Source organism: Hyperolius riggenbachi, chromosome 2, assembly GCF_040937935.1.
Source record: "Hyperolius riggenbachi isolate aHypRig1 chromosome 2, aHypRig1.pri, whole genome shotgun sequence".
Taxonomy (NCBI): domain Eukaryota; kingdom Metazoa; phylum Chordata; class Amphibia; order Anura; family Hyperoliidae; genus Hyperolius; species Hyperolius riggenbachi.
This window is the reverse complement of record NC_090647.1, coordinates 127463971-127488605: the sequence shown is the minus strand read 5'-3', so window position 1 is coordinate 127488605 and position 24635 is coordinate 127463971. Positions and strand designations below refer to the sequence as shown.

Sequence of the window (24635 nt, the reverse complement as noted above, 5' to 3'; positions counted from 1 at the left end):
TTGCTGGCTGCTACAGAGCAGACAGTTGATCAGGTAGACACAACAGAGCTTTGGCGAGAGACACAGGTCTATATGCAATTCACTTTTTCTCCTGAGTTTTCTCCTAGGAGATCATTTTTCAGCTTCTGTTTAAAATAACGTTTCAGCACTCTGCAATTTAGAAAGTACCAAAAAGTAGGCGAAAGAGTGCTATAAATGTCTGTAAATGGGTTAAAATGCATTTTATTTACAAGTTTAAAAATATCACCTTGGAGGAAACTCAGAAGAAAAAGTGAGGCTACTTTCACACCAAGACATTGCGTTTTAGGGGACGTTATGGTCGCATAAGGTGCCCCTAACCCAACGCATGGTGGTGTTGAAGTTGGACGTTAGATTGAGCCGCGTTATGTGGCTCTCAAAGCAGCTGCTCCAGGTTAGTGATAGGAAGTCCGGATCTTTTTAAGGATTCGGATCACTTGAATCGGATCATTGAAAAGATCCGCATCTTTGAACCAAATCATTTGAATCATTTTACTAGGGAAGCAGACTGGGTCAAATGACTAGCAGGACAGGACTTTCCCTGCACTGTACATTGGGTCATTGACCTTTCACTGGGCCACAATCAATTGCTTGGTGTGCTTGGTCAGTAGTCCAGCCCAGAAGAGGAGCACAGCTGTAAAAACATATCTAACAAGCTTTTGTCAGATATATTAAGATGATCACTGCGTGACAATGGTGTGGTCCAGGAGGAGATGGGAGACCTCAGCACTATACAGAGGCTTCCTTCTCCTTATCTTGCTTTTCTTTTGTAGTCCAGGCTTGCTTTTATAACAACAGCAGAACTGCAGTTGGAAACTTGTAGCTGCTTCAAATCATTCATATGTCATATCTCCTTTGTTGTCATGTCATAATTCACAAAGACAGAGCACAGTAAGACTGTAAGTGATGATAAAAAATATAATTTATTATATATTTTGCTTTGCAAAGAGAGTTCCAGTCTTTATATTTGAAGGTGCGGTCTAGTATGTTTCTCCAACCAATTTAATGATGTTACACGTTCTAAAATAAAGAGAAGAAGGCATGATTAAAATACAACCAACCCAAAAGTGTCAGTCTTAAGACATTTATGAAACAAGAATTCACTATAAGAAGGTGCATGTGTAGTGAATGCACATATGGAAAACATAAGATAATGCTTTTGTGCCAAAATGTGACAGATTTAAGAGAGTAAAGAGGTGCACATATAAGAACTAGCTTAGGGCAAGTTTTAATTTGGCACAGTACCAATTTTGAGCTGCTAAGGATTGAGGTGTCTGAAGCAAGCTAAGCTGCTGTAATGAAATATAAATAAAGCACAAGTTAAGAAAACCTGTATATTTGTTCAAAATAAGCAATAATAAATTGTGTATAATACAAATTATAAAAAAAATTGCAGTTTTTGCAAAATAAAAAAAGCTGTAAGATATTTGCTGCACCAATTCATAGATCCCCATTTCCTTCAGCAGCTTGCTCCTCTCCCCCATAAATCTGAAGCCAAGCTATGCTATTAGTGTGTAGGAAGGCATGGCTTCAGCTGACTGCAAAAAAAACCCAACAGCTGCAAAGAACAATTCTCCCTCTAAAATCTGTACTAAATACCCCACCTCCCACTCCCCAGTCTCACTACTGGTCCATCACTGCCCTGTTTGTCCATACTGACTATCTTAACCCCCTTGGTGGTCTGATTCTTTCTGGATTTTAGGGTCTAAAAGTGGTGCAATTTTTTAGCATGCTTTTAGACCCTAAAGCCTGGGAAAAAATCACACTGCAGAGAGATCTGCAGCAGCCCAGCACCCACTCACCTCCCTGGGATGCAGCGCTGTAGTTCTTCCTGCCTCCGTAAGCTGTAACCCTATAGTGAGATTGCTGGCTGTCATCATGAGGACAGATGGCGACCTCACCAGGGGGAAGCAGAGCCTCGGAGGAGAGGAAGAAGAATGGCAGCTGATGTCAGGATCCCCTGGGAGGTGAGTAAAACTGCTCGCTGTGTGCATTGCTCTGCATAGACCTTCTGGCGGCTACCACAAGTTCAGCTCAGGGTAATCGCTCCTAGCATGTTTTTTCCACCCCGAGCTGGACTCGTGATAACCACTAAGGATGTTAAGAAAGGCCCAGTATAGATTTTCTGAATAAAAAAAGGAAGCGACTGAGGAGTTGTCCATCTTATACTGGTACGTTGGCCCACAATTTATCATCTGGCTCACCATACTGGACAAGGAGGCTTGGTGTTGATTGCCATTGCACAGTACGGGGGTATTGGGCCTAGCAGTGGGGATACTGTAAATATAAGTAAGAGGCACGGGCGGGGGATCACTCACCTTCCTTGTTCCAACGTGCGCTCCACTGACGTCACTTCCTGCAACGCCGGCCACGTACAATACAGTGGGCGGCGTTGCAGGAAGTGACATCAGTGGAGCGCACGCTGGAACGAGGAAGAGGTGAGTGATCCCCCGCCCGTGCCTCTTACTGTCTGTCGGCTGCTTACGCTACATTTAAAGCTGGAGGGGAGCGCAGATCGGGGGACCCAGGTGAGGGAGGGGGGGGGGGGTCCGACCCCCCTCCCGGGGGGGTCCGACCCCCCACCCCACTGCTAGGCCCAATACCCCGCCCTGCCAGCTACCCCTCCAGCTCGGCGGCCGGCACCCCCGCACCCACGGACGGGCGGATGCCACCCCTAGAACTTTGCCGCCTGAGGTAAAAGTTTCACCCCGCCTCATGAGCGGGCCGGCCCTGAGTATGATCCATTCTCCTTAGTCTCTCCCCCACCCCGATTAATGTGTGAAAACTGGGGTACAGAGGCATGTCAAGCATGGTGCCCCTTCTGCGCTGGCCATGAGCAGATGTAATTTAGTAACGGCCTCCTTTTCCTTAGTTAGACAGAGTAACCAAGCAGCTCAGAATGACCCAAAACCACTAGGGGAGGTATTATATTGATATGGATGTCAGGGTTACAGGGATAAACACATGTATATTTACAGTATCCTACAAATATATGATGAGAAATGTATGAGAAGGAGGTTTTCTGTCAATATGAATTTAAGTTATGGTTTAAATAAGGCTGAAAATAAGAAATTACATTGTATATGGATATTAATAAAACAAAACGTACGCTGTTGATCCAGGAGATGTAGGCGGACACTCTGGTGAACACAGTGGGCTTCTGGTAAGCGTTACATCCAAGGGAGGACACAAAGCTAGCAATGCCATGGACTTGGTATGCACCATTGACAAGACAGTTCAGAGGTCCACCGGAATCACCCTGTCATGTGAACACAGAGAGGATAATATCAGTGGTAACATTTAAAAGCTATACCATTATTTTACATAAAGCCTCATTTTTCATTCCATCACAATTAGCTTTAACGTCTTTGTATTTTGTTTAGTATAGTAAAAACTAGAATTAGAAAGCTATCGGACTTACATCGCAGCCAGCCTGGGTTCCATTGCCCCCAGCACACACCATGGTGGTCTTCACAGTGGTGCCCCAGAAGGATCTGGTAGAGCAGGTTGAGTGGGCAACAACGGGCAGAGGAGCCTGCTGGAGGATGGAGGGAGAAGACCCACCAGCTAAAAGAAAAAAGGATCAGCAATATTTTAGCAATGGAAACAGCAACATAGTTAGCTTTCTTTTTAGTATACTTAGTAGCAAAACCTTGGCACAATATTTTAAAATCTGGTATAAATATTTAGCTGCCAGTAACATAACTCTTAAGCCCCATCTACATGATACGATTCTTTGTGCAATTCGATTACGATTCTATTTACGATCCGATTAAATCCGACATGTCCGATTGGGATTCAATTCGATTCAATTTGATTTGCCACTGTTTTGTGATCCGGATTTAATCGGATCGTAAATAGAATCGTACTCGAATCGCACAAAGAATCGTATCGTGTAGATTGTGCTTTAGGCTTCTTTCCCACATTTGCATTTTCAGCTGTGTAATAGGTTATGTGATTCTACGCAATCTGCAGGGACATCGGAATAGCATAGACTGCACTGTTTGATTACCCCATCCATGTGTAGCAATCACTGCATAGAAGAGTATGGTTACCAACTAATTATAGTGACTGGAAAGTGCAACCCCATTGATGAAAACCATTTTGCAATGCAAATGCAATGTTGCAATGGCACTTGCATGTCCCACTGTGCAACTGTGGCAGTTGTATCATGGTAGTCCGCTGATCACTTATCCCATTCCCATCCCCCTACTCAGAGATTGGCAGCTAGTAGCATGGCTGTAGGTATTTTTCCTGGTTCCTGTGACAATCGGCTCTCTCCTCCTTTCACTCATACTGCCAGCCTCTTGTCTTGTGTCTCCATGTACTGGGTCCTGGCTGATAAGGTAATCAGTATGAGTGAGAGGAGGAGAGAGATGATCACTGCAGGAACCAGGAGAGGTGAGTCATACTTAGCCATGCTTATAGCTGCCAAACTGTGCTGGGGTGATTGAGGGGTTAGGAGGGATTGGAGATAGAACACCAGGGCATTACACCCAGGTTAGTGCACTACTTGTTGCCTGCTCTGATGAGCATAGACACATGCTAGCACGGGGCTGTGCTCATCAGAATCAGAATCAGATTTTTTTCGCCAAGTGCAGCAGTTGCCGCACCTGGAATTGTTTGTGGTACACATCGGCATTGAGCGTAGTACAAAACGGCTTTGAAACATAGTAGTGCAAATACACATGCGATGAAGAACAGACATAGAATAGAATAGATACATACAAGCTATACCAGCTATTTAGGCCTAGGTAAAATTCACATGAAATGAGGGACATACACAGAGTAAGTGCATATGACCTATTTAGGCCTGGGACACAGACGTGCTATTGAGTTTTGCTGTGTGTGTGACATCAACGCTACAGGCTAACATTCAAATATTTTTGCTTCAACTGGTAGCAGAGAGGACATGAATGGCAAGGCACAAAGGGTTAATTAGTATTCCACTTACTGCTGAGTCTTCCCCATCCACTAATGGTGCAGCTGTGGTTATTAGCCAAGATAGTTCCTTCAGCTGGAAGAGAGGCCAGTCTTACGTAGCTGTTAATAGTAGCACTGGAAGCCAGATGCAGGACAGCAATGTCATAACTGCAGAGAGAATGAAAGACATGTAGGTAATCTCACATTGGTAGCAGTTAGCATCAGTATAGCTGAGTAAAGTTTTCTTTAAACTATTGTTGGCCACCTCCAGGTTGCTGGGTTTTTACCACTTAAGATTCCTGACAATTTTGACATGTAAGCTGTCTCACTATTGAAACCGCAATAACTTTTTTGATGTATTATATATTATATTATATCATACCCAGTGTTGCTTGGGTATGTATTTGGTTGTTGTTGGATCCAGCCACTTTTTCTATCCTTGACACACATTCAATCAGTGACCAAGTTTGTTAGCTTTGGGCTCCTTGGCATCAATACTGTGATAATGGAAGCAGTTCACATTTTTCTATTGAAATCAATCAAATCAATCTGATTGGCTGTTTGTGGCTGCCCCTTTTCTGAATTTGAACACCATTCATCTAGTGACCAACTGTGCCAAGTTTAAGAACCCTTTTAAAAATTGGCTGTTGTTGGCTCTGCCCACTGTTTGTAACCGTGGCCCACTGTCACTCAATCACCACGTTTGTGTGTTTTGGGGTCCTTTGCATCAATAATGTGAGAATGGAAGCAGTTTATCAATTAAAGAAATCTGATTGGCTGTTTATGGCTGTTTATTATTGTGAATCCCAGTCACCAAGTGAACGACTGTAGCCAGTTTGAGGCCTCTGCCATTAACAATATAAGAATGGCAGACATTTAAATATTCCCCTTGAAAATCAATTTGTGAATTTTGAATGGCTGTTGTAGGCTCCCCTACTTTTCTGAATATAAATATCAGTCACCCAGTGACCAACTGTGCCAAGTTTGAGAACCCTGCAATTAACAGTGTCTGCAGGCTGCAGTTTGCATTTTCCCATTTAAAAGGAATGGCTGAAATTTAATTAGCTGTTTTATTTTTTTTTCCTGTGACAACCTAGGCTATCTTTGGGCAAATTTTTTTTTCAAAAATAGTTGTATTTCATAGGCATTTTAATAGGAAAATACAGGTGTGAATGCAGAAAATACTAATTTCTTTAACCTTTTACCCTTACTAATTTTTACATACTGTAAGTTCCACAGTTATTTAACGCTGTCCTCGTAATATATTTTTTGCTCTTCCTGGGGAAAATTATACTACATACCGTATGTCATATTTCATTACTAGTTGGGCATGTAGTGGGCTATTATCACCAGCATGTGTGTCTGTAGTGATTAGATATGCTGTAAAGAGGTATTGCTTCCAGCCAACAGCACAGCAATGCATCTGAAGAGCATTTGGGACCCGAACTGTCACCTTAGTGATCGCATCCAATGGCTACAGGCGGCAGTCATTAAAGGTATCCGCAAGTCTTTCTTCCAGCAAAAATAATAAAAATTAAATAAATATATTTTTTAGTGTGACTGTAATATTTTTTTTTAACTGTTCAATTTCCAACAGCAGCAATCACTAAGCTATGAATGGGTGCAGGAGCATGGGCGTTGGTGGAGCGTGCATGCCTGGGCAGGAGCGCGCTTATACATGCTTTTTAAAACTTTGTTGACCTATTGATGCCTTGTCACATATGCCCTATTAGGTTTATATTCCATATTTTGCAAAATGTTTTAAATGAAATATATTTAGGTTTTGTTAGTTGGCGTCATACCCGGCAGCCCCATTGTTGGTGTTCCAGGAAGCATGAATGCGGATTGTAGACACGGAGATCGCCTGTTCAGTTCCATCATTGTTGCTCAGGTCGTGTTCCCCCAACACCACACGATAGGTGGCAACTCTAAACACAGATAAAGGTACAGTGAGCTTAAAGAAAGGTTCAACTCTATTGATTTTCTTTTTTTAATTTTATAGCATATAATATTATATAATATAAGCAAAATTTTATATTTTTAAAATGAATTCTCTGTTTCAACCAGTAGTTACCAATAGTTTTTACTTTACTGCCCAAAATATCTTTTTCTTACTTGGAAACTGCTTAGTTCATATCTTTGGTACTCTTAAAAAGGGCTTGAGGTAAAATTATGTAATGAAATGTACTAGGAGTTCTTGTTGTTATGGCTATAGCGGCTCAGGCGGAATTACTATAAAATAACCATAATTAAGGTGATCGATGGACCCCAAATTACGTGAGCAAAGGGAAAAAAATAGGCAATCACGGGGGGAATATTTGTTTCATTCAACAAGATTACCTTGCTCAGGAAGAGCCGTCTTTTGGCTTCTACCTGCAGCCAAATTAGTACACGGAACATATGTACTCAGATGAAAGCCTCTGGATAATCTAGAAGCTTCCCTTCTCCTCCTTGCCTCACTGTTACCATCTATGGACCCTCTAAGCATATCTGGCAAGCTGTTGTCTGATGTGTTTTGTGGCCATGCTCCTGCTGTGTACAAGAGTGGCTGCACTGTACCTGCACGGTCACACCTGCACGGTCACACCTGCACAGTAAGCCAAAGCAGGTCGCCCATGAGTGGCTCCGTGCTACTCTACAGGTGCGGCAATACTCATACGGGTGCAGTACAGCCGCACTTATGCATGAAGAATACGTGCTGTAAACCTGAAAACAATACAGAGGATACTGGAAATGGTACTGTGTGCAGTCTTCTGGAAAAGAATTGAACCAATGACGTAAACAGATAAATAAGAATTCTGGTATGTCCCTTATGCCAACAGTGGAATACTGCCCTGGTGCTAAACAAGGAAATGTTTTGACAGGTTTTTTTTTTTTTTTATATCGTTGGTCACTGGCCAGATCATAATTCACATTGGTAGGCAAAGTCAATTTAAAGTTATGCAGAAGACTACATTTTCATGGGAATCCAAGCCTTTAAGAGGATTTTAATCAAACATTAAATGTCACCCCAATCAGTAGCCCTTTCCCATAGGAAACATTTACCTTTTCTTGATTAGATCATTAGGGGTGTGTGTGTCTAAAAGTGTGGTGAACCCCTCCCACAGGGTGATGTCATGACCACGGTCATGTCAGTTTCCTTTGAACCTTGTTGCATTGTGGGAAATAACGTCTGTTTCCAACTGTCAAGCAAACAGTATTTCCCTCTGTGCATATGTAAATCTATAAAAAAAAAAACAACCTTTTAGCCTATCACATTGGTGAGTGTGGTTATAGATAATGGAAGTTGGCTCTGTCTAGTTTTTTCTTGTCTGCCAGTAGCATAGATGATGACATGCTGGCTCATTGTGGATCAAACGACATGAACAAATAACATAGGTAGTATACATCATTTCTTGATCTGTCTTTTATTTATTAACTTCTCGTTTTGTAATGTATTTATTTACCCATCTTCCCCACGCTCACACACACACACACACACACACACACACACACGCACGCACGCACGCACGCACGCACACACACACACACACACACACACACACCACACACACACCACACACACACCACACACACACCACACACACACACACACACACACACACACACACACACTCATTTCTTGATCTGTCTTTTATTTATTAACTTCTCGTTTTGTAATGTATTTATTTACCCATCTTCCCCACGCTCACACACACACACACACACACACACACACACACACACACACACACACACACACACACACACACACACACACACACACACACACACACACACACACACACACACACACACACACACACACACACACACACACACACACACACACACACACACATTTTTTATCATTACTCTTTCAAATAGTCATTGGGTCAGGTAGTCTGCAGTGGATTTTGCATTGTGATAATGTCACTGGATACAAGTATAACTCCTTAGTGCAGTGTTTCTCAAACCTGTCCATGTGACTCCCCAACGGTGCATGTCTTGCAGGCAACCTCACCTATGCACAGGTGGGGTAATTAGTGTCTCAGCTACATCAAATCCACCTAGCTGAGACTCAAATTACCCCACACGTGTATAACTGAGGTTGCCTGCAAAACGTGCACCTTTGGGGAATCACAAGGACAGGTTTGAGAAACACTGCCTTAGAGATATGATTATTCCCACAGTTTAACTTCTACAAGTGGTGCAATGTTTTCTCTGGAAAGGATTAGACCAAGTATAAGCAGCCCCTCCAGTTTAGGCAGCTGGAGAGTGACCCCTGAGTCTGGGTTGCCAGATTGTACCCCCCCTAGTTTAGGTAGCTGGTGAGTCTTCCTCCTCTCCTCTGGGGGGTGCTCTATTTCTTTGCTGAGATCTCTGAGGGACAAGAAGCTAACGGACACTGCATCATACTGTGCTTGTAAGTCCACTGACTAGGAGGATAGACATGGAGGAAATCCATGATTGCCACAACAAGACCTTTAGAAGTAAGGAGTGTTTTTTTAACCCTGAATTTAGTTTTAAATTAGGGTTGTATGGCTAAATGGTGGTGTTTAGGGCTGCCATCTTATTTTGCTCCTTAGATTCATCTTTACTACTTACTGCCTGGTGCTTATGTAATTTTTTTTAACATACTTTTGCAGGACCTTATAATCTGTAGCAAGATGCTCAGGTCATCTGAGACTTTTGCAAAATAAGATTCCTGTGTGGAAAGAATAAACTTCGGCCACCAAACTGCTTGTAGTTTTGACATTTTTACCTATCTACGCAGTGAGCGGCAGTCAGGACGCGGTTGGCACGGATGAGGGAGCCTCCGCAGGTGTGGTACCAGCTGCTGCCAGAGATGTACTGGAGAGATACCTGGGAGAGAAAACATTATCATGATTGCACTGTATTATGACAATTACAGAATATCCTGGATAGTTCATGGTGACTCAGAGCCATTAGGACCCAGATCCAGTGTGACAAAAACAAAAGTTTGCTTTCCTAAAACAGAAAGAATTTGCGATAATTCAGGTTGGAGTGAGCTCGAGATGTCTCCCAGGCACCACTGCTGAATATATGCAAATTAACCATTGTACCCTTAGAAGCTAAACACACCTCCAGAACCGCTGGAATGCAATGATGTGTCAGCCAGTGTGACAAAGACAGTGTTTTTTTTTGGGGGGGGGGGGTTTGCAGGCACATAGGGGTGACCCAGAATATTTGCCCTAATGTTTTAGATTTTTAAGGTGCCCCTTAGTGATACAATCTTGAATTGTGAAGCAGCTTTCGTTAAAATGCCTAGATATGAACTGACCCATAGGGAAACATGGTTATTTCCTTCACCTGTGATGCACATCAGTTGTCCGATCAGTTACAGTATAACTGAAAGCAACTGATTCCAGGGCTGGATCTAGTAACAACGGGACCACCGGGCACAATTAACCTGGGGACTTGCCTGACAGACCCCCCAACAAAGTGGCATTAGGGGCCTTCTCCTAAGGACCACTATTGCGAAAAAAGTAAGCAGTTAAGATCTGAACCGACAGGTTTTGGGCCAGTACATCTCCTCGTGGGGGATTCTTAGGCCCCATTTACACTTAATCAGTTGGTACGCATTTTTTTTCTTCTCTATAGCAGTGCATTATGAAAAATCGTTTTAGTTAAAACGCATATAGTGTGAACTGAGCCACTGATTACACTTTAGAAAACAAAGACAAAAGACCGAGAGCCCAAATGGTGTAGTAAATCTAGACAATGTAGCCACAATAGATCGAAAGAATTTATACTCACAAACGTGGGTTGCCCCTAGGCAACCACTCCATATGCCGGTGGGGAGAACTAGAACCTAACCCCACTCAGGTATAAGATGTCGCTCTCTGTAGAAGGAAATTAGGAGAAAATCCTTGCCACCATAGGTGGACAGCAATGTGATGAGGATAAGGACCAGAGGCGCCAAAAAGAGTAAAAACAATGTAAGGATAAAAAATGGGGGGAGACGTGCTCACCACCCATCCAACAGACCAAAAACCAATAGAAAACACAGTGCTTGATCAAAAAATCAGCAATTTATTGATACTCCCAGATGCTACGCGTTTCACGGGATTAACCCGCTTCCTCAGGCAATTATACAGGAGTACAGGCTATAAAAGATACAGGACAAAAAACATCCATAAATAAAAGACCCCAAAAGCTTGTAATAGTTAACAACCAAATTCATGCTTCACAGATCAAGGTGCAAATCATAGTGCAAGTAAATGTATTTAATACATGATCATCTAAAAAGGCTCAATCACTGGAACTCATTCGAGTATCTACCTGTGCCAATACTGCAAAAGTAAAATTGTTGGGGAGAGGTAAAAATATAAATATAAAACTGTTGGGGAAGGTGAAAACTAAATGATTAACATGCCAGGCTGAATCGTGATGGCTGTAAGCAATATATGCTGGGCTTTAACAGTAGTGAGAGTGTCTGGGTTCCCTTGACCCGGGATAATGCAGATATAATGTTGCAATACAATGTGCATAAAAAAAACCAGTACAGTGTGCATAAAAATGAAGAGGGGACTTACCAGTTGGGGGTCTGAAACGAGCTCAGCGCCTCAGTGGAGAACGAGGTGCACTGAGCCCTAGAAATAGCTTGAATGAGCGGAGAACGCCGTCTCCGCAATGGGCTGCATCACTTCCGCCGCGCTGTGCGGAAGTGACGCTTGGCGCATGCGCCGGAGGGTATCGGCGCCATATTGGATGTGGTATAGTGCTGGCAAACAGGGCTCCGCTTGTACGCGGTTTTCCGTCAGTTATCTGCGTCCATGTGACGCGACCACACGCACAATGCTGGCGCTATAAGCGCCTACCAACTCACAGAACGCTAAGGCATTAAATTGCCTTTATATGTAGTGGACGTTGAGAATAATGGCCGCTGTAGCCTGGGGAATAGGGGAAGGAGTTTTTTTAAAACATAATATTATAGGAAAATCAAGGAATTTTTGCTACAACAATTCCAGCATTCAAATTTTTCTTGGTATATTACATAAACATAAAAATCATATTTAGCACAATAAACAGAGAAAATCTATACATATGCTTAATATAAGATCATAATCATAAAATAAATATAAATTGATTGTTATAAAAATTCATCAAACAGCGGAAAACATCATAATCTTGATGGATTAAGATAGATAAAAGAGAGGACAAATGTACTAAAACCAAATATCACTATCAATCGTCGTGCGACTAACAGCACCATAGATACAATATCGTATGGGTATAAAACTATAATTTAGTCTAGAACGCTTTTTCTAGGACCTCATTAAGACCGTTCGGGACCAGACTTTTTAGGATATTGATCCAGTATATCTCCTTCTGGCGCAGCGCTTCAAAGATGTTAGGGGTGTGCGGGGGAATCACCTCTATGAAAGTGATGTGAAATAATCGGGGATCTCTATCGTGGTGCGTGCCAAAATGTCTAGAGACACTGTGAGTTGCCAGGCAGTTGATAATGTTCCTCTTATGTTGGCCGACCCTGCTGCGAGCCTCCTGGGTCGTCCGGCCCACATATTGGAGGCCGCAAGGGCAGGATATGAGATAAATGATGTACCGGGAGTCGCAATTGATATATTGTTTAATAGGGTATGTACTTGATGTGACAACCGATTGGAAGGTGTTGGTGTCACTTACAAACTGGCAAGCTGTACAACGGGGCTTTTTACATGGAAAAGATCCGGGTCTAGTGTAGCCTTTGAACTGCATGTTCTTAAGCTTACTTGGGGCCAGTAGGTTACGTAAATTCGGGGCTCTCCTGTATGTTAAAGATGGTCTATCGGGGATTGCCGATTTTAGATAAGGATCTTGGAGCAGGAGGTCCCATCTATTTTGTAATATTGACCTGATAGTGTTGTGTTGGGCACTGAATCTCGTGATGAATCGTGGAAAAGATGATTCCTGGGTAGTAGCTAATGTCGGTTTGGTAGAGTCTGTTAAGGTGGCTCTGCGCCTGGCATCTCTCAACAGTTTGTTGGGGTACTTACGTTCAATAAATTTATTTGTCAGAATCGCAGACTGTGAATGGAAGTCTTTATAATCGGTGCAGTTACGGAAGATGCGTTTATATTGGCAGTAGGGAGTATTGGTGGTCCAGGGTTTATGGTGGTGACTTTTGAAATGAATATAATTGTTGGCATCGACCTTTTTGAAAAAGGTTTTAGTTTTTATTTTGTCTCCATCAACATATAAGGACAAGTCTAGAAATTCTATGGTGGTGCAATGGTGTTGGGCTGTGAATTGAAGGCCAGCTGTGTTATTGTTTAGGTAGTGAACAAAATCTGTGATGCTATTGGAATCACCATGCCATATAAAGATAAGATCGTCAATATATCTTTTATAGAATATAATATTACTTTGGAAGGGGTGTTGCGGATGAAATTTTAGACGTTCCAGGAGGCCCATGGACAGGTTTGCGAAGGACGGCGCAAACGAACTGCCCATGGCCGTCCCGGTGAGCTGGTGGTAGTATTTTTCTTGAAAACTGAAGGTATTGTGCGTTAAGATGAACTCGGCACATTGCGTAATGAAATTTCTCTGGGCTATGGGCATATGTGCGTTGTTGCTTAAAAATTGGTCAATGGCTGTCAATCCAAAGTCATGGGGAATGTTGGTGTATAATGATGTTACATCGCAGGTGAGCCAGTGATAATTCTCTTGCCAAGCTATATCTTTTATCAGCTGTATAAGGTGCTGAGAGTCCTTGAGGTAGGATGGAAGTGTCCGAACGTGGGGCTGAAGGTGATGATCAACAAAGACCGATAAATTACTTGTGGTGGATTCAATGCCTGATATAATAGGACGGCCCGGTGGTTTATTGAGTGTTTTATGTATCTTAGGAAGGTGATAAAAAAATGGGGTTCTCGGATGTTGGTTGATAAGGAAGCTCCTCTCGTTTTTAGTAAGGATACCCTTGAAAAAATTATCATTTATGAAAGCTTTCAATGTGTTGTTATATTCCTCTGTTGGGTCATGATCCAAAACGGCATAGTGTAGGGGGTTATCTAATAAGCGGGAGGCCTCCTCAAGATAGTCGGCCCGATTGAGAAGAACAATGCCCCCACCCTTGTCCGCGGGTTTGATCACAATGTCGTGTGTTGATTTGAGTCTCTGAAGTGCAGATTGCTCTGCTTGTGTAAGGTTTGAGGGGGGGGAGCCTGTAGATTGATCTTTTGGAGATCCTCTAAAACAAGATCATGAAAGGACTGTAATAGATGACCCTTGGATGCTGTGGGATAGAATCTAGAGCGACCCTTTAACTGAGTAGTAATATACCTCTCGGTGGACACCTCACTTTGGTTAATAGTGTTCGGGGGTATTGATGGGTTATCGGTAATGATCAAGCCATTGTCAGGGTTAGTGGATAACTCCTTATGCTTTTTTATGGCAAAATGACGTCTTAATGTAAGCTTCCGTATATAAGCATTAAGATCTGTGTATAATTCGTTTAGATTTGAAGTATTAGTAGGACAAAATGATAAGCCTTTCTCCAACAATTTTGTTTCATGTGTAGATAATAAATGATCAGACAAATTAAAAATACTTCTCATTTGCGAGTTGGGATTGGAGATAGCTCCAGTGCGTCTTTTTTTATTTGTTTTACCTTTGCCCCGGCTACCTCTTTTCCGGGGTCTGGGTGCGACCGCTTCATATTGTGTCTGGGATTCAAGACAACTCGATTGTTGGTGGGGCTCGGTAGCGGGAGAACCAAGGTATTTTGGGATAAGGAGGCTGGTAGGTCTAAAAAACATGCTGTAGTTATAGTGTTATCTAGACTCTCCGTAGTGTCTGGTGTGTCATTCAGGGCTGTCGGGTCTGTAGGGTGATCTGAATTCTGTGTTGAGGTATCGTAAATGCTCAATTGGGAGATGCTAATGACGTCCGTAGTAGCATTACAGGTACGGTCAGACAGTGTGGCACCCTTAGGATCAGGTCTGAGAGGCATACACAGTGTGGCTGGTGGTGGCCCTTTGAAAAACTTGTAAAGTGGTTTCAAATTACTGGATCTAGGGATGTTTTTGTTATTTTTAATTTTGATGTTTGGTAATTTCCCTTTTTTCGACTTAATTTTAAATATTGGATTATTCTTAATTTTAAGTGTAGAGGTAATTTTATTCGCTAAAGTGTTTACAGGGGCCGCAGGAGGGTCAGCCAGCCCCGCTGCCACTGCAGCGGGAGAGGTTGCAACAGGCCTATCGATAGGTGTCTTTTCAAGCACAGTAGTGTGGGCCAAACAGGATTTTGGTGGGACATATGCTGGGGGAGGTGGTAGTGGCGTGCCAGGTGCTGTGACTGGTGGTGGGAAGGTGGGTGGAGGTAAAGGGCAAGGGGGTGGATAGGACGGAAAAACACGAGGTGTTGGTGGAGGAACAGTGATACTCATAAGTGGCAGCAGTGGAGGACGTGGTAATATAGGATCGGTTATAGGGAACCGAGTTTTTCGCTCGCGTTCCCTATGTTCCGCATAGGCTAACCGATCTCTATTCAGTTTCCTCAATTTTGTGTCAATAGTGTCTACTTCAAATTTTTTCACCCGTGAGATGAGGTTGGACATGTGGAATTGATACGTTTTATTTTTGGAGTGTTGGGCCAGTGTCTGTCTGAGTTCAAAAATGACGGGTTGGAGGTCATTCACTATGGAGGTTCTCTTCCCTATAATCCGTTCCATCATCCCGCCTGTGCAGGTTTCAAGGTAAATGTACCAATCCTCTGTATAGAGGAGGTCTTTGGGAAAGGAGGATAATGTTTTGATACGTATACCGTCCGGCGATATTTTCTCTGCTATATATGTTTGCTGCATGGCGATGTCCGCGAGGTTGAAGAACTCGTCCTTCAATGCGGCCTCGAGTTTATGAAAGATGGGTTTGAGATCAATATGAGGTGTCACGGGGTTATCCACTGTTGGTGTATTTGGAGGGATCTGTGTTTCAGCGTTGCTCTTGAATTGTGCAAATAAGCAAGTCCTATGTACGGCGCGTTCATCAATGAATTCCATTTTATGGGGGCTGCTATCAGGTCTGACACTCCACCAGGCAGGGGAGGCTTTGGATGCACTTTAGAAAACAAAGACAAAAGACCGAGAGCCCAAATGGTGTAGTAAATCTAGACAATGTAGCCACAATAGATCGAAAGAATTTATACTCACAAACGTGGGTTGCCCCTAGGCAACCACTCCATATGCCGGTGGGGAGAACTAGAACCTGACCCCACTCAGGTATAAGATGTCGCTCTCTGTAGAAGGAAATTAGGAGAAAATCCTTGCCACCATAGGTGGACAGCAATGTGATGAGGATAAGGACCAGAGGCGCCAAAAAGAGTAAAAACAATGTAAGGATAAAAAATGGGGGGAGACGTGCTCACCACCCATCCAACAGACCAAAAACCAATAGAAAACACAGTGCTTGATCAAAAAATCAGCAATTTATTGATACTCCCAGATGCTACGCGTTTCACGGGATTAACCCGCTTCCTCAGGCAATTATACAGGAGTACAGGCTATAAAAGATACAGGACAAAAAATATCCATAAATAAAAGACCCCAAAAGCTTGTAATAGTTAACAACCAAATTCATGCTTCACAGATCAAGGTGCAAATCATAGTGCAAGTAAATGTATTTAATACATGATCATCTAAAAAGGCTCAATCACTGGAACTCATTCGAGTATCTACCTGTGCCAATACTGCAAAAGTAAAATTGTTGGGGAGAGGTAAAAATATAAATATAAAACTGTTGGGGAAGGTGAAAACTAAATGATTAACATGCCAGGCTGAATCGTGATGGCTGTAAGCAATATATGCTGGGCTTTAACAGTAGTGAGAGTGTCTGGGTTCCCTTGACCCGGGATAATGCAGATATAATGTTGCAATACAATGTGCATAAAAAAAACCAGTACAGTGTGCATAAAAATGAAGAGGGGACTTACCAGTTGGGGGTCTGAAACGAGCTCAGCGCCTCAGTGGAGAACGAGGTGCACTGAGCCCTAGAAATAGCTTGAATGAGCGGAGAACGCCGTCTCCGCAATGGGCTGCATCACTTCCGCCGCGCTGTGCGGAAGTGACGCTTGGCGCATGCGCCGGAGGGTATCGGCGCCATATTGGATGTGGTATAGTGCTGGCAAACAGGGCTCCGCTTGTACGCGGTTTTCCGTCAGTTATCTGCGTCCATGTGACGCGACCACACGCACAATGCTGGCGCTATAAGCGCCTACCAACTCACAGAACGCTAAGGCATTAAATTGCCTTTATATGTAGTGGACGTTGAGAATAATGGCCGCTGTAGCCTGGGGAATAGGGGAAGGAGTTTTTTTAAAACATAATATTATAGGAAAATCAAGGAATTTTTGCTACAACAATTCCAGCATTCAAATTTTTCTTGGTATATTACATAAACATAAAAATCATATTTAGCACAATAAACAGAGAAAATCTATACATATGCTTAATATAAGATCATAATCATAAAATAAATATAAATTGATTGTTATAAAAATTCATCAAACAGCGGAAAACATCATAATCTTGATGGATAAAGATAGATAAAAGAGAGGACAAATGTACTAAAACCAAATATCACTATCAATCGTCGTGCGACTAACAGCACCATAGATACAATATCGTATGGGTATAAAACTATAATTTAGTCTAGAACGCTTTTTCTAGGACCTCATTAAGACCGTTCGGGACCAGACTTTTTAGGATATTGATCCAGTATATCTCCTTCTGGCGCAGCGCTTCAAAGATGTTAGGGGTGTGCGGGGGAATCACCTCTATGAAAGTGATGTGAAATAATCGGGGATCTCTATCGTGGTGCGTGCCAAAATGTCTAGAGACACTGTGAGTTGCCAGGCAGTTGATAATGTTCCTCTTATGTTGGCCGACCCTGCTGCGAGCCTCCTGGGTCGTCCGGCCCACATATTGGAGGCCGCAAGGGCAGGATATGAGATAAATGATGTACCGGGAGTCACAATTGATATATTGTTTAATAGGGTATGTACTTGATGTGACAACCGATTGGAAGGTGTTGGTGTCACTTACAAACTGGCAAGCTGTACAACGGGGCTTTTTACATGGAAAAGATCCGGGTCTAGTGTAGCCTTTGAACTGCATGTTCTTAAGCTTACTTGGGGCCAGTAGGTTACGTAAATTCGGGGCTCTCCTGTATGTTAAAGATGGTCTATCGGGGATTGCCGATTTTAGATAAGGATCTTGGAGCAGGAGGTCCCATCTATTTTGTAATATTGACCTGATAGTGTTGTGTTGGGCACTGAATCTCGTGATGAATCGTGGAAAAGATGATTCCTGGGTAGTAGCTAATGTCGGTTTGGTAGAGTCTGTTAAGGTGGCTCTGCGCCTGGCATCTCTCAACAGTTTGTTGGGGTACTTACGTTCAATAAATTTATTTGTCAGAATCGCAGACTGTGAATGGAAGTCTTTATAATCGGTGCAGTTACGGAAGATGCGTTTATATTGGCAGTAGGGAGTATTGGTGGTCCAGGGTTTATGGTGGTGACTTTTGAAATGAATATAATTGTTGGCATCGACCTTTTTGAAAAAGGTTTTAGTTTTTATTTTGTCTCCATCAACATATAAGGACAAGTCTAGAAATTCTATGGTGGTGCAATGGTGTTGGGCTGTGAATTGAAGGCCAGCTTCAATTCCGCTCATTCAAGCTATTTCTAGGGCTCAGTGCACCTCGTTCTCCACTGAGGCGCTGAACTCGTTTCAGACCCCCAACTGGTAAGTCCCCTCTTCATTTTTATGCACACTGTACTGGTTTTTTTTATGCACATTGTATTGCAACATTATATCTGCATTATCCCGGGTCAAGGGAACCCAGACACTCTCACTACTGTTAAAGCCCAGCATATATTGCTTACAGCCATCACGATTCAGCCTGGCATGTTAATCATTTAGTTTTCACCTTCCCCAACAGTTTTATATTTATATTTTTACCTCTCCCCAACAATTTTACTTTTGCAGTATTGGCACAGGTAGATACTCGAATGAGTTCCAGTGATTGAGCCTTTTTAGATGATCATGTATTAAATACATTTACTTGCACTATGATTTGCACCTTGATCTGTGAAGCATGAATTTGGTTGTTAACTATTACAAGCTTTTGGGGTCTTTTATTTATGGATGTTTTTTGTCCTGTATCTTTTATAGCCTGTACTCCTGTATAATTGCCTGAGGAAGCGGGTTAATCCCGTGAAACGCGTAGCATCTGGGAGTATCAATAAATTGCTGATTTTTTGATCAAGCACTGTGTTTTCTATTGGTTTTTGGTCTGTTGGATGGGTGGTGAGCACGTCTGAGCCACTGGTTAACATGGGACAGAGTGTCGGGCTCCCTCTTTCTGAAAGATGTTGTCATTGCGCCGGCTGTCTTTCGTCATCACGGCGGCCGGCGTGACTGTACTGCACATGCACGGTTTAATTACGCATGCGCAGAACTGTCACGCCAGTCGCTGTGATGACGTGAGGCGGCCAGCGTGATGACGACTAACGTCATCTTTCATGAAGAGGGAGCCCGGCACTCGGTCCCGGTGTTGCCGGGAGCCATTTCTGAGCAGGGACTGGGAGAGGAGCCAGAAGGACGCCGAGGGACCTCTCGACCTACGGTGGGCTGGAGAAAGCCCCAGGTAAGTTCAAATTTTGTTTTTATTCACTGCTCGGAGTCCCTTTAAGTGGGGCCCTCAAGGTTTTCTTTGTTTTCAACAGCATTCCCTGAACAGCAGTTTAACTGCCAAAATAGTAAGATGCCAGCCAGCCTCCCTACTCACTTACACACTGCAACTGCTGTTTAGGAAATGCTGTTGAAAACAAAGAAAACCCTGAGAATCCCCCATGAGGAAATGGACTGGCCCAAAACCTGTCGGTTATGCCAGAATTTTTTTGCGATAGTGGTCCTTTAATTCCCCCAAGCCAGCTTCCCCCAAACTTAATTGTGTCCCCCAGGGCCCCTGAAGAGTGTGGCAGCAACTCCTCCCTTAATTCATGGCACCGTACGTTCCCATCTTCATCCTCACAGCTATGCCTCTCCTCCATGACCCAGTGCATTCCTCTCCTCCATGACCCAGTGCATGCCTCTCCTCCATGACCCAGTGCATGCCTCTCCTCCATGACCCAGTGCATGCCTCTCCTCCATGACCCAGTGCATGCCTCTCCTCCATGACCCAGTGCATGCCTCTCCTCCATGACCCAGTGCATGCCTCTCCTCCATGACCCAGTGCATGCCTCTCCTCCATGACCCAGTGCATGCCTCTCCTCCATGACCCAGTGCATGTCTCTCCTCCATGACCCAGTGCATGCCTCTCCTCCATGACCCAGTGCATGCCTCTCCTCCATGACCCAGTGCATGTCTCTCCTCCATGACCCAGTGCATGCCTCTCCTCCATGACCCAGTGCATGCCTCTCCTCCATGACCCAGTGCATGACTCTCCTCCATGACCCAGTGCATGCCTCTCCTCCATGACCCAGTGCATGCCTCTCCTCCATGACCCAGTGCATGCCTCTCCTCCATGACCCAGCGCATGTTATTATGTAATATGCCATCAGGTCACTGACAAGGTGTGGTCAGCGGGGATGAAGAAGGGAAGGCACGGAGCCACAGACGCATGGAGCACCGCGCCAGCCAGGACAGGTGAGTCACTATGACCCTCCTAACTGATTCAGTGTAAACCAGTCCTGTTTTCTGCAGTTTCCAACATTTAAAAAAAGGGAAAGAAATTATATGTTAGGGGTATACTTTAATGTGTGGTAGATGCATTGCTATAGTATGGGGATTATACATGGTTTTCTTCTTATTAATATTATTCAGTATTTATATAGCGCCAACATCTTACGCAACCCTGTACTCTATATATATATATATATATATATATATATATATATATATATATATATATATATATATATATATATATATATATATATTGTCACTAACTGTCCCTCAAAGGAGCTCACAATCTAATCCCTACCATTGTCATATGTCTGTGTATGTATTGTAGTCTAGGGCCAATTTCGGGCAATTAACTTATCTGTATGTTTTTGGGATGTGGGAGGAAACTGGAATTCCTGGAGGTAACACATGCAGACAAAAGCTGAATGTACAAACCCCTCACAGATAGTGCCCCAGCTGGGATTAGAACCAGGGACCAAGTGCTGCAAGGCAAGAGCGCTAACCACTGTGCCAATGTGCTGCCTCTTATAGCTATGCATTTTATATCCAAGCTTCCTCTACATAATAACTGCAATGTGCCCCTGTGAGCTTCTATGTATATGAATAGCAGCTTCTGATGTAGCCTTATGTCTCACCTGCCATGGCCAGGCATTCTTAGCGGAATTGGTTCCTCCCACTACACGTGCATTGTCCTGAGAATCTTCAATGTACTGAACATCAAGGCAGTGTCCTGTAGGAAGAGGAATGAGATACATTTAATGACATGCATTTTTATTGGTTAATCATTCATATATGAATTATAAATATATAATATTATAAATTAAAAAAAAAAAAGTTCACACACAGGTGTCAGGTCATTTCCTTATTAAAGGCCAATCTGCCCAAAAATATTGTTTCCATTTTAGTTTGATTTTGGTCAGCTTAACTCAGTGCCAGCTTGTTACCTCTGAGGCTCTCTGGTAGCAGGAGGTCCCCTTTGTTTTGTTTGTTGCCGCAGAGCCATGAGGGTGCAGCAGAGAAAACTAATTGTTGGATTCACAATAGCTTTGGAGAATGTTATTATTCATCTCTCTAACATTGCGTCACATTACCACATGCCTATATCTCTACAATGACAGAATGTTTTGACATGAGAATGGCAGTGAAAGAAAATCATATTGTTTCATAACATTAACCACTTCAGGACCACAGTCTTTTCGCCCCTTAAGGACCAGAGCCTTTTTCTCCATTCAGACCACTGCAGCTTTCACGGTTTATTGCTCGGTCATACAACCTACCACCTAAATGAATTTTACCTCCTTTTCTTGTCACTAATACAGCTTTCTTTTGCTGCTATTTGTTTGCTGCTGCGAGTTTTAGTTTTTATTATATTCATCAAAAAAGACATGAATTTTGGCAAAAAAATGACTTTTTTAACTTGCTGTGCTGACATTTTTCAAATAAAGTAAAATTTCCTATACATTTGAGCGCGAAAGTTATTCTGCTACATGTCTTTGATAAAAAAAAAACCATTCAGTGTATATTTATTGGATTGGGTAAAAGTTATAGCGTTTACAAACTATGGTGCCAAAAGTGAATTTTCCCATTTTCAAGCATCTCTGACTTTTCTGCGCACCTGTCAGGTTTCATGAGGGGCTAAAATTCCAGGATAGTACAAATACCCCCCAAATGACCCCATTTTGGAAAGAAGACATCCCAAAGTATTCAGTGAGAGGCATGGTGAGTTCATAGAAGATTTTATTTTTTGTCACAAGTTAGCGGAAAATGACACTTTCTGACAAAAAAAAGAAAAAAAAAAAGTTTCCATTTCTTCAAACTTGCGACAAAAAAAAATGAAATCTGCCACAGACTCACTATGCTCCTCTCTGAATACCTTGAAGTGTCTACTTTCCAAAATGGGGTCATTTGTGGGGTGTGTTCACTGTCCTGGCATTTTGGGGGGTGCCTAATTGTAAGCACCCCTGTAAAGCCTAAAGATGCTCATTGGACTTTTGGCCCCTTAGCGCAGTTAGGCTGTAAAAAAGTGCCACACATGTGGTATTGCCATACTCAGGAGAAGTAGTATAATGTGTTTTGGGGTGTATTTTTACACATACCCATGCTGGGTGGGAGAAATATCTCCGTAAATGACAATTGTTTAATTTTTTTTACACACAATTGTCTATTTATAGAGATATTTCTCCCACTCAGCATGGGTATGTGTAAAAATACACCCCAAAACACATTATACTACTTCTCCTGAGTACGGCGATACCACATGTGTGGCACTTTTTTGCACCCTAACTGCGCTAAGGGGCCCAAAGTTCAATGAGTACCTTTAGGATTTCACAGGTCATTTTGAGAAATTTCGTTTCAAGACTACTCCTCACGGTTTAGGGCCCCTAAAATGCCAGGACAGTATAGGAACCCCACAAATTACCCCATTTTAGAAAGAAGACACCCCAAGGTATTCCGTTAGGAGGATGGTGAGTTCATAGAAGATTTTTTTTTTTGTCACAAGTTAGCGGAAATTGATTTTAATTGTTTTTTTTCACAAAGTGTCGTTTTCCGCTAACTTGTGACAAAAAATAAAATCTTCTATGAACTCACCATACTCCTAACGGAATACCTTGGGGTGTCTTCTTTCTAAAATGGGGTCATTTGTGGGGTTCCTACACTGCCCTGGCATTTTAGGGGCCCTAAACCGTGAGGAGTAGTCTTGAAACCAAATGTCGCAAAATGACCTGTGAAATCCTAAAGGTACTCATTGGACTTTGGGCCTCTTAGCGCACTTAGGGTGCAAAAAAGTGCCACACATGTGGTACCGCCGTACTCAGGAGAAGTAGTATAATGTGTTTTGGGGTGTATTTTTACACATACCCATGCTGGGTGGGAGAAATATCTCTGTAAATGACAATTGTTTGATTTTTTTTTACACACAATTGTCCATTTACAGAGAGATTTCTCCCACCCAGCATGGGTATGTGTAAAAATACACCCCAAAACACAATATACTACTTCTTCTGAGTACGGCGATACCACATGTGTGACACTTTTTTGCAACCTAGGTGCGCTAAGGGGCCTAACGTCCTATTCACAGGTCATTTTGAGGCATTTGGATTCTAGACTACTGCTCACGGTTTAGGGCCCCTAAAATGCCAGGGCAGTATAGGAACCCCACAAGTGACCCCATTTTAGAAAGAAGACACCCCAAGGTATTCTGTTAGGAGTATGGTGAGTTCATAGAAGATTTTTTTTTTTGTCACAAGTTAGCGGAAAATGACACTTTGTGAAAAAAAAAACAATACATATCAATTTCCGCTAACTTGTGACAAAAAATAAAATCTTCTATGAACTTATCATACACCTAACAGAATACCTTGGGTGTCTTCTTTCTAAAATGGGGTCACTTGTGGGGTTCCTATACTGCCCTGGCATTTTAGGGGCCCTAAACCGTGAGGAGTAGTCTTGAACCCAAATGTCTCAAAATGACCTGTGAAATCCTAAAGGTACTCATTGGACTTTGGGCCCCTTAGCACAGTTAGGCTGCAAAAAAGTGTCACACATGTGGTATCGCCGTACTCAGAAGAAGTAGTATAATGTGTTTTGTGGTGTATTTTTACATATAACCATGCTGGGTGGGAGAAATATCTCTGTAAATGACACATTTTTGATTTTTTTTACACACAATTGTCCATTTACAGAGAGATTTCTCCCACCCAGCATGGATATGTGTAAAAATACACCACAAAACACATTATACTACTTCTCCTGAGTATGGCGATACCACATGTGTGACACTTTTTTGCAGCCTAGGTGCGCTAAGGGGCCCAACGTCCTATTCACAGGTCATTTTGAGGCATTTGTTTTCTAGACTACTCCTCACGGTTTAGGGCCCCTAAAATGCCAGGGCAGTATAGGAACCCCACAAGTGACCCCATTTTAGAAAGAAGACACCCCAAGGTATTCCGTTAGGGGTATGGTGAGTTCATAGAAGATTTTATTTTTTGTCACAAGTTAG

The 24635-nt window shown here is 42.7% G+C and overlaps 1 protein-coding gene across 2 annotated transcripts in view; it reads right to left on the bottom strand.

The window, feature by feature from the left end:
* Window positions 1-922: 922 nt before the first annotated feature.
* The window catches only part of LOC137544069 (chymotrypsin-like elastase family member 1), a 36124-nt gene continuing 12411 nt past the window's right edge, over window positions 923-24635 (bottom strand). Inside the window, exons 2-8 of one of the 2 annotated variants that reach the window (XM_068265131.1) lie at window positions 21271-21365; window positions 9686-9786; window positions 6744-6869; window positions 4973-5109; window positions 3440-3585; window positions 3128-3277; window positions 923-1038 (exon numbers count right to left, since the gene is read on the bottom strand). In XM_068265131.1, the coding sequence (XP_068121232.1) occupies window positions 1030-1038; window positions 3128-3277; window positions 3440-3585; window positions 4973-5109; window positions 6744-6869; window positions 9686-9786; window positions 21271-21365 (764 nt within the window). In that variant the 3' untranslated portion in view covers window positions 923-1029. Of the gene's footprint in view, window positions 1039-3127; window positions 3278-3439; window positions 3586-4972; window positions 5110-6743; window positions 6870-9685; window positions 9787-10225; window positions 10271-21270; window positions 21366-24635 lie in introns of those variants that run through there. The other variant, XM_068265132.1, reaches the window with a different exon arrangement.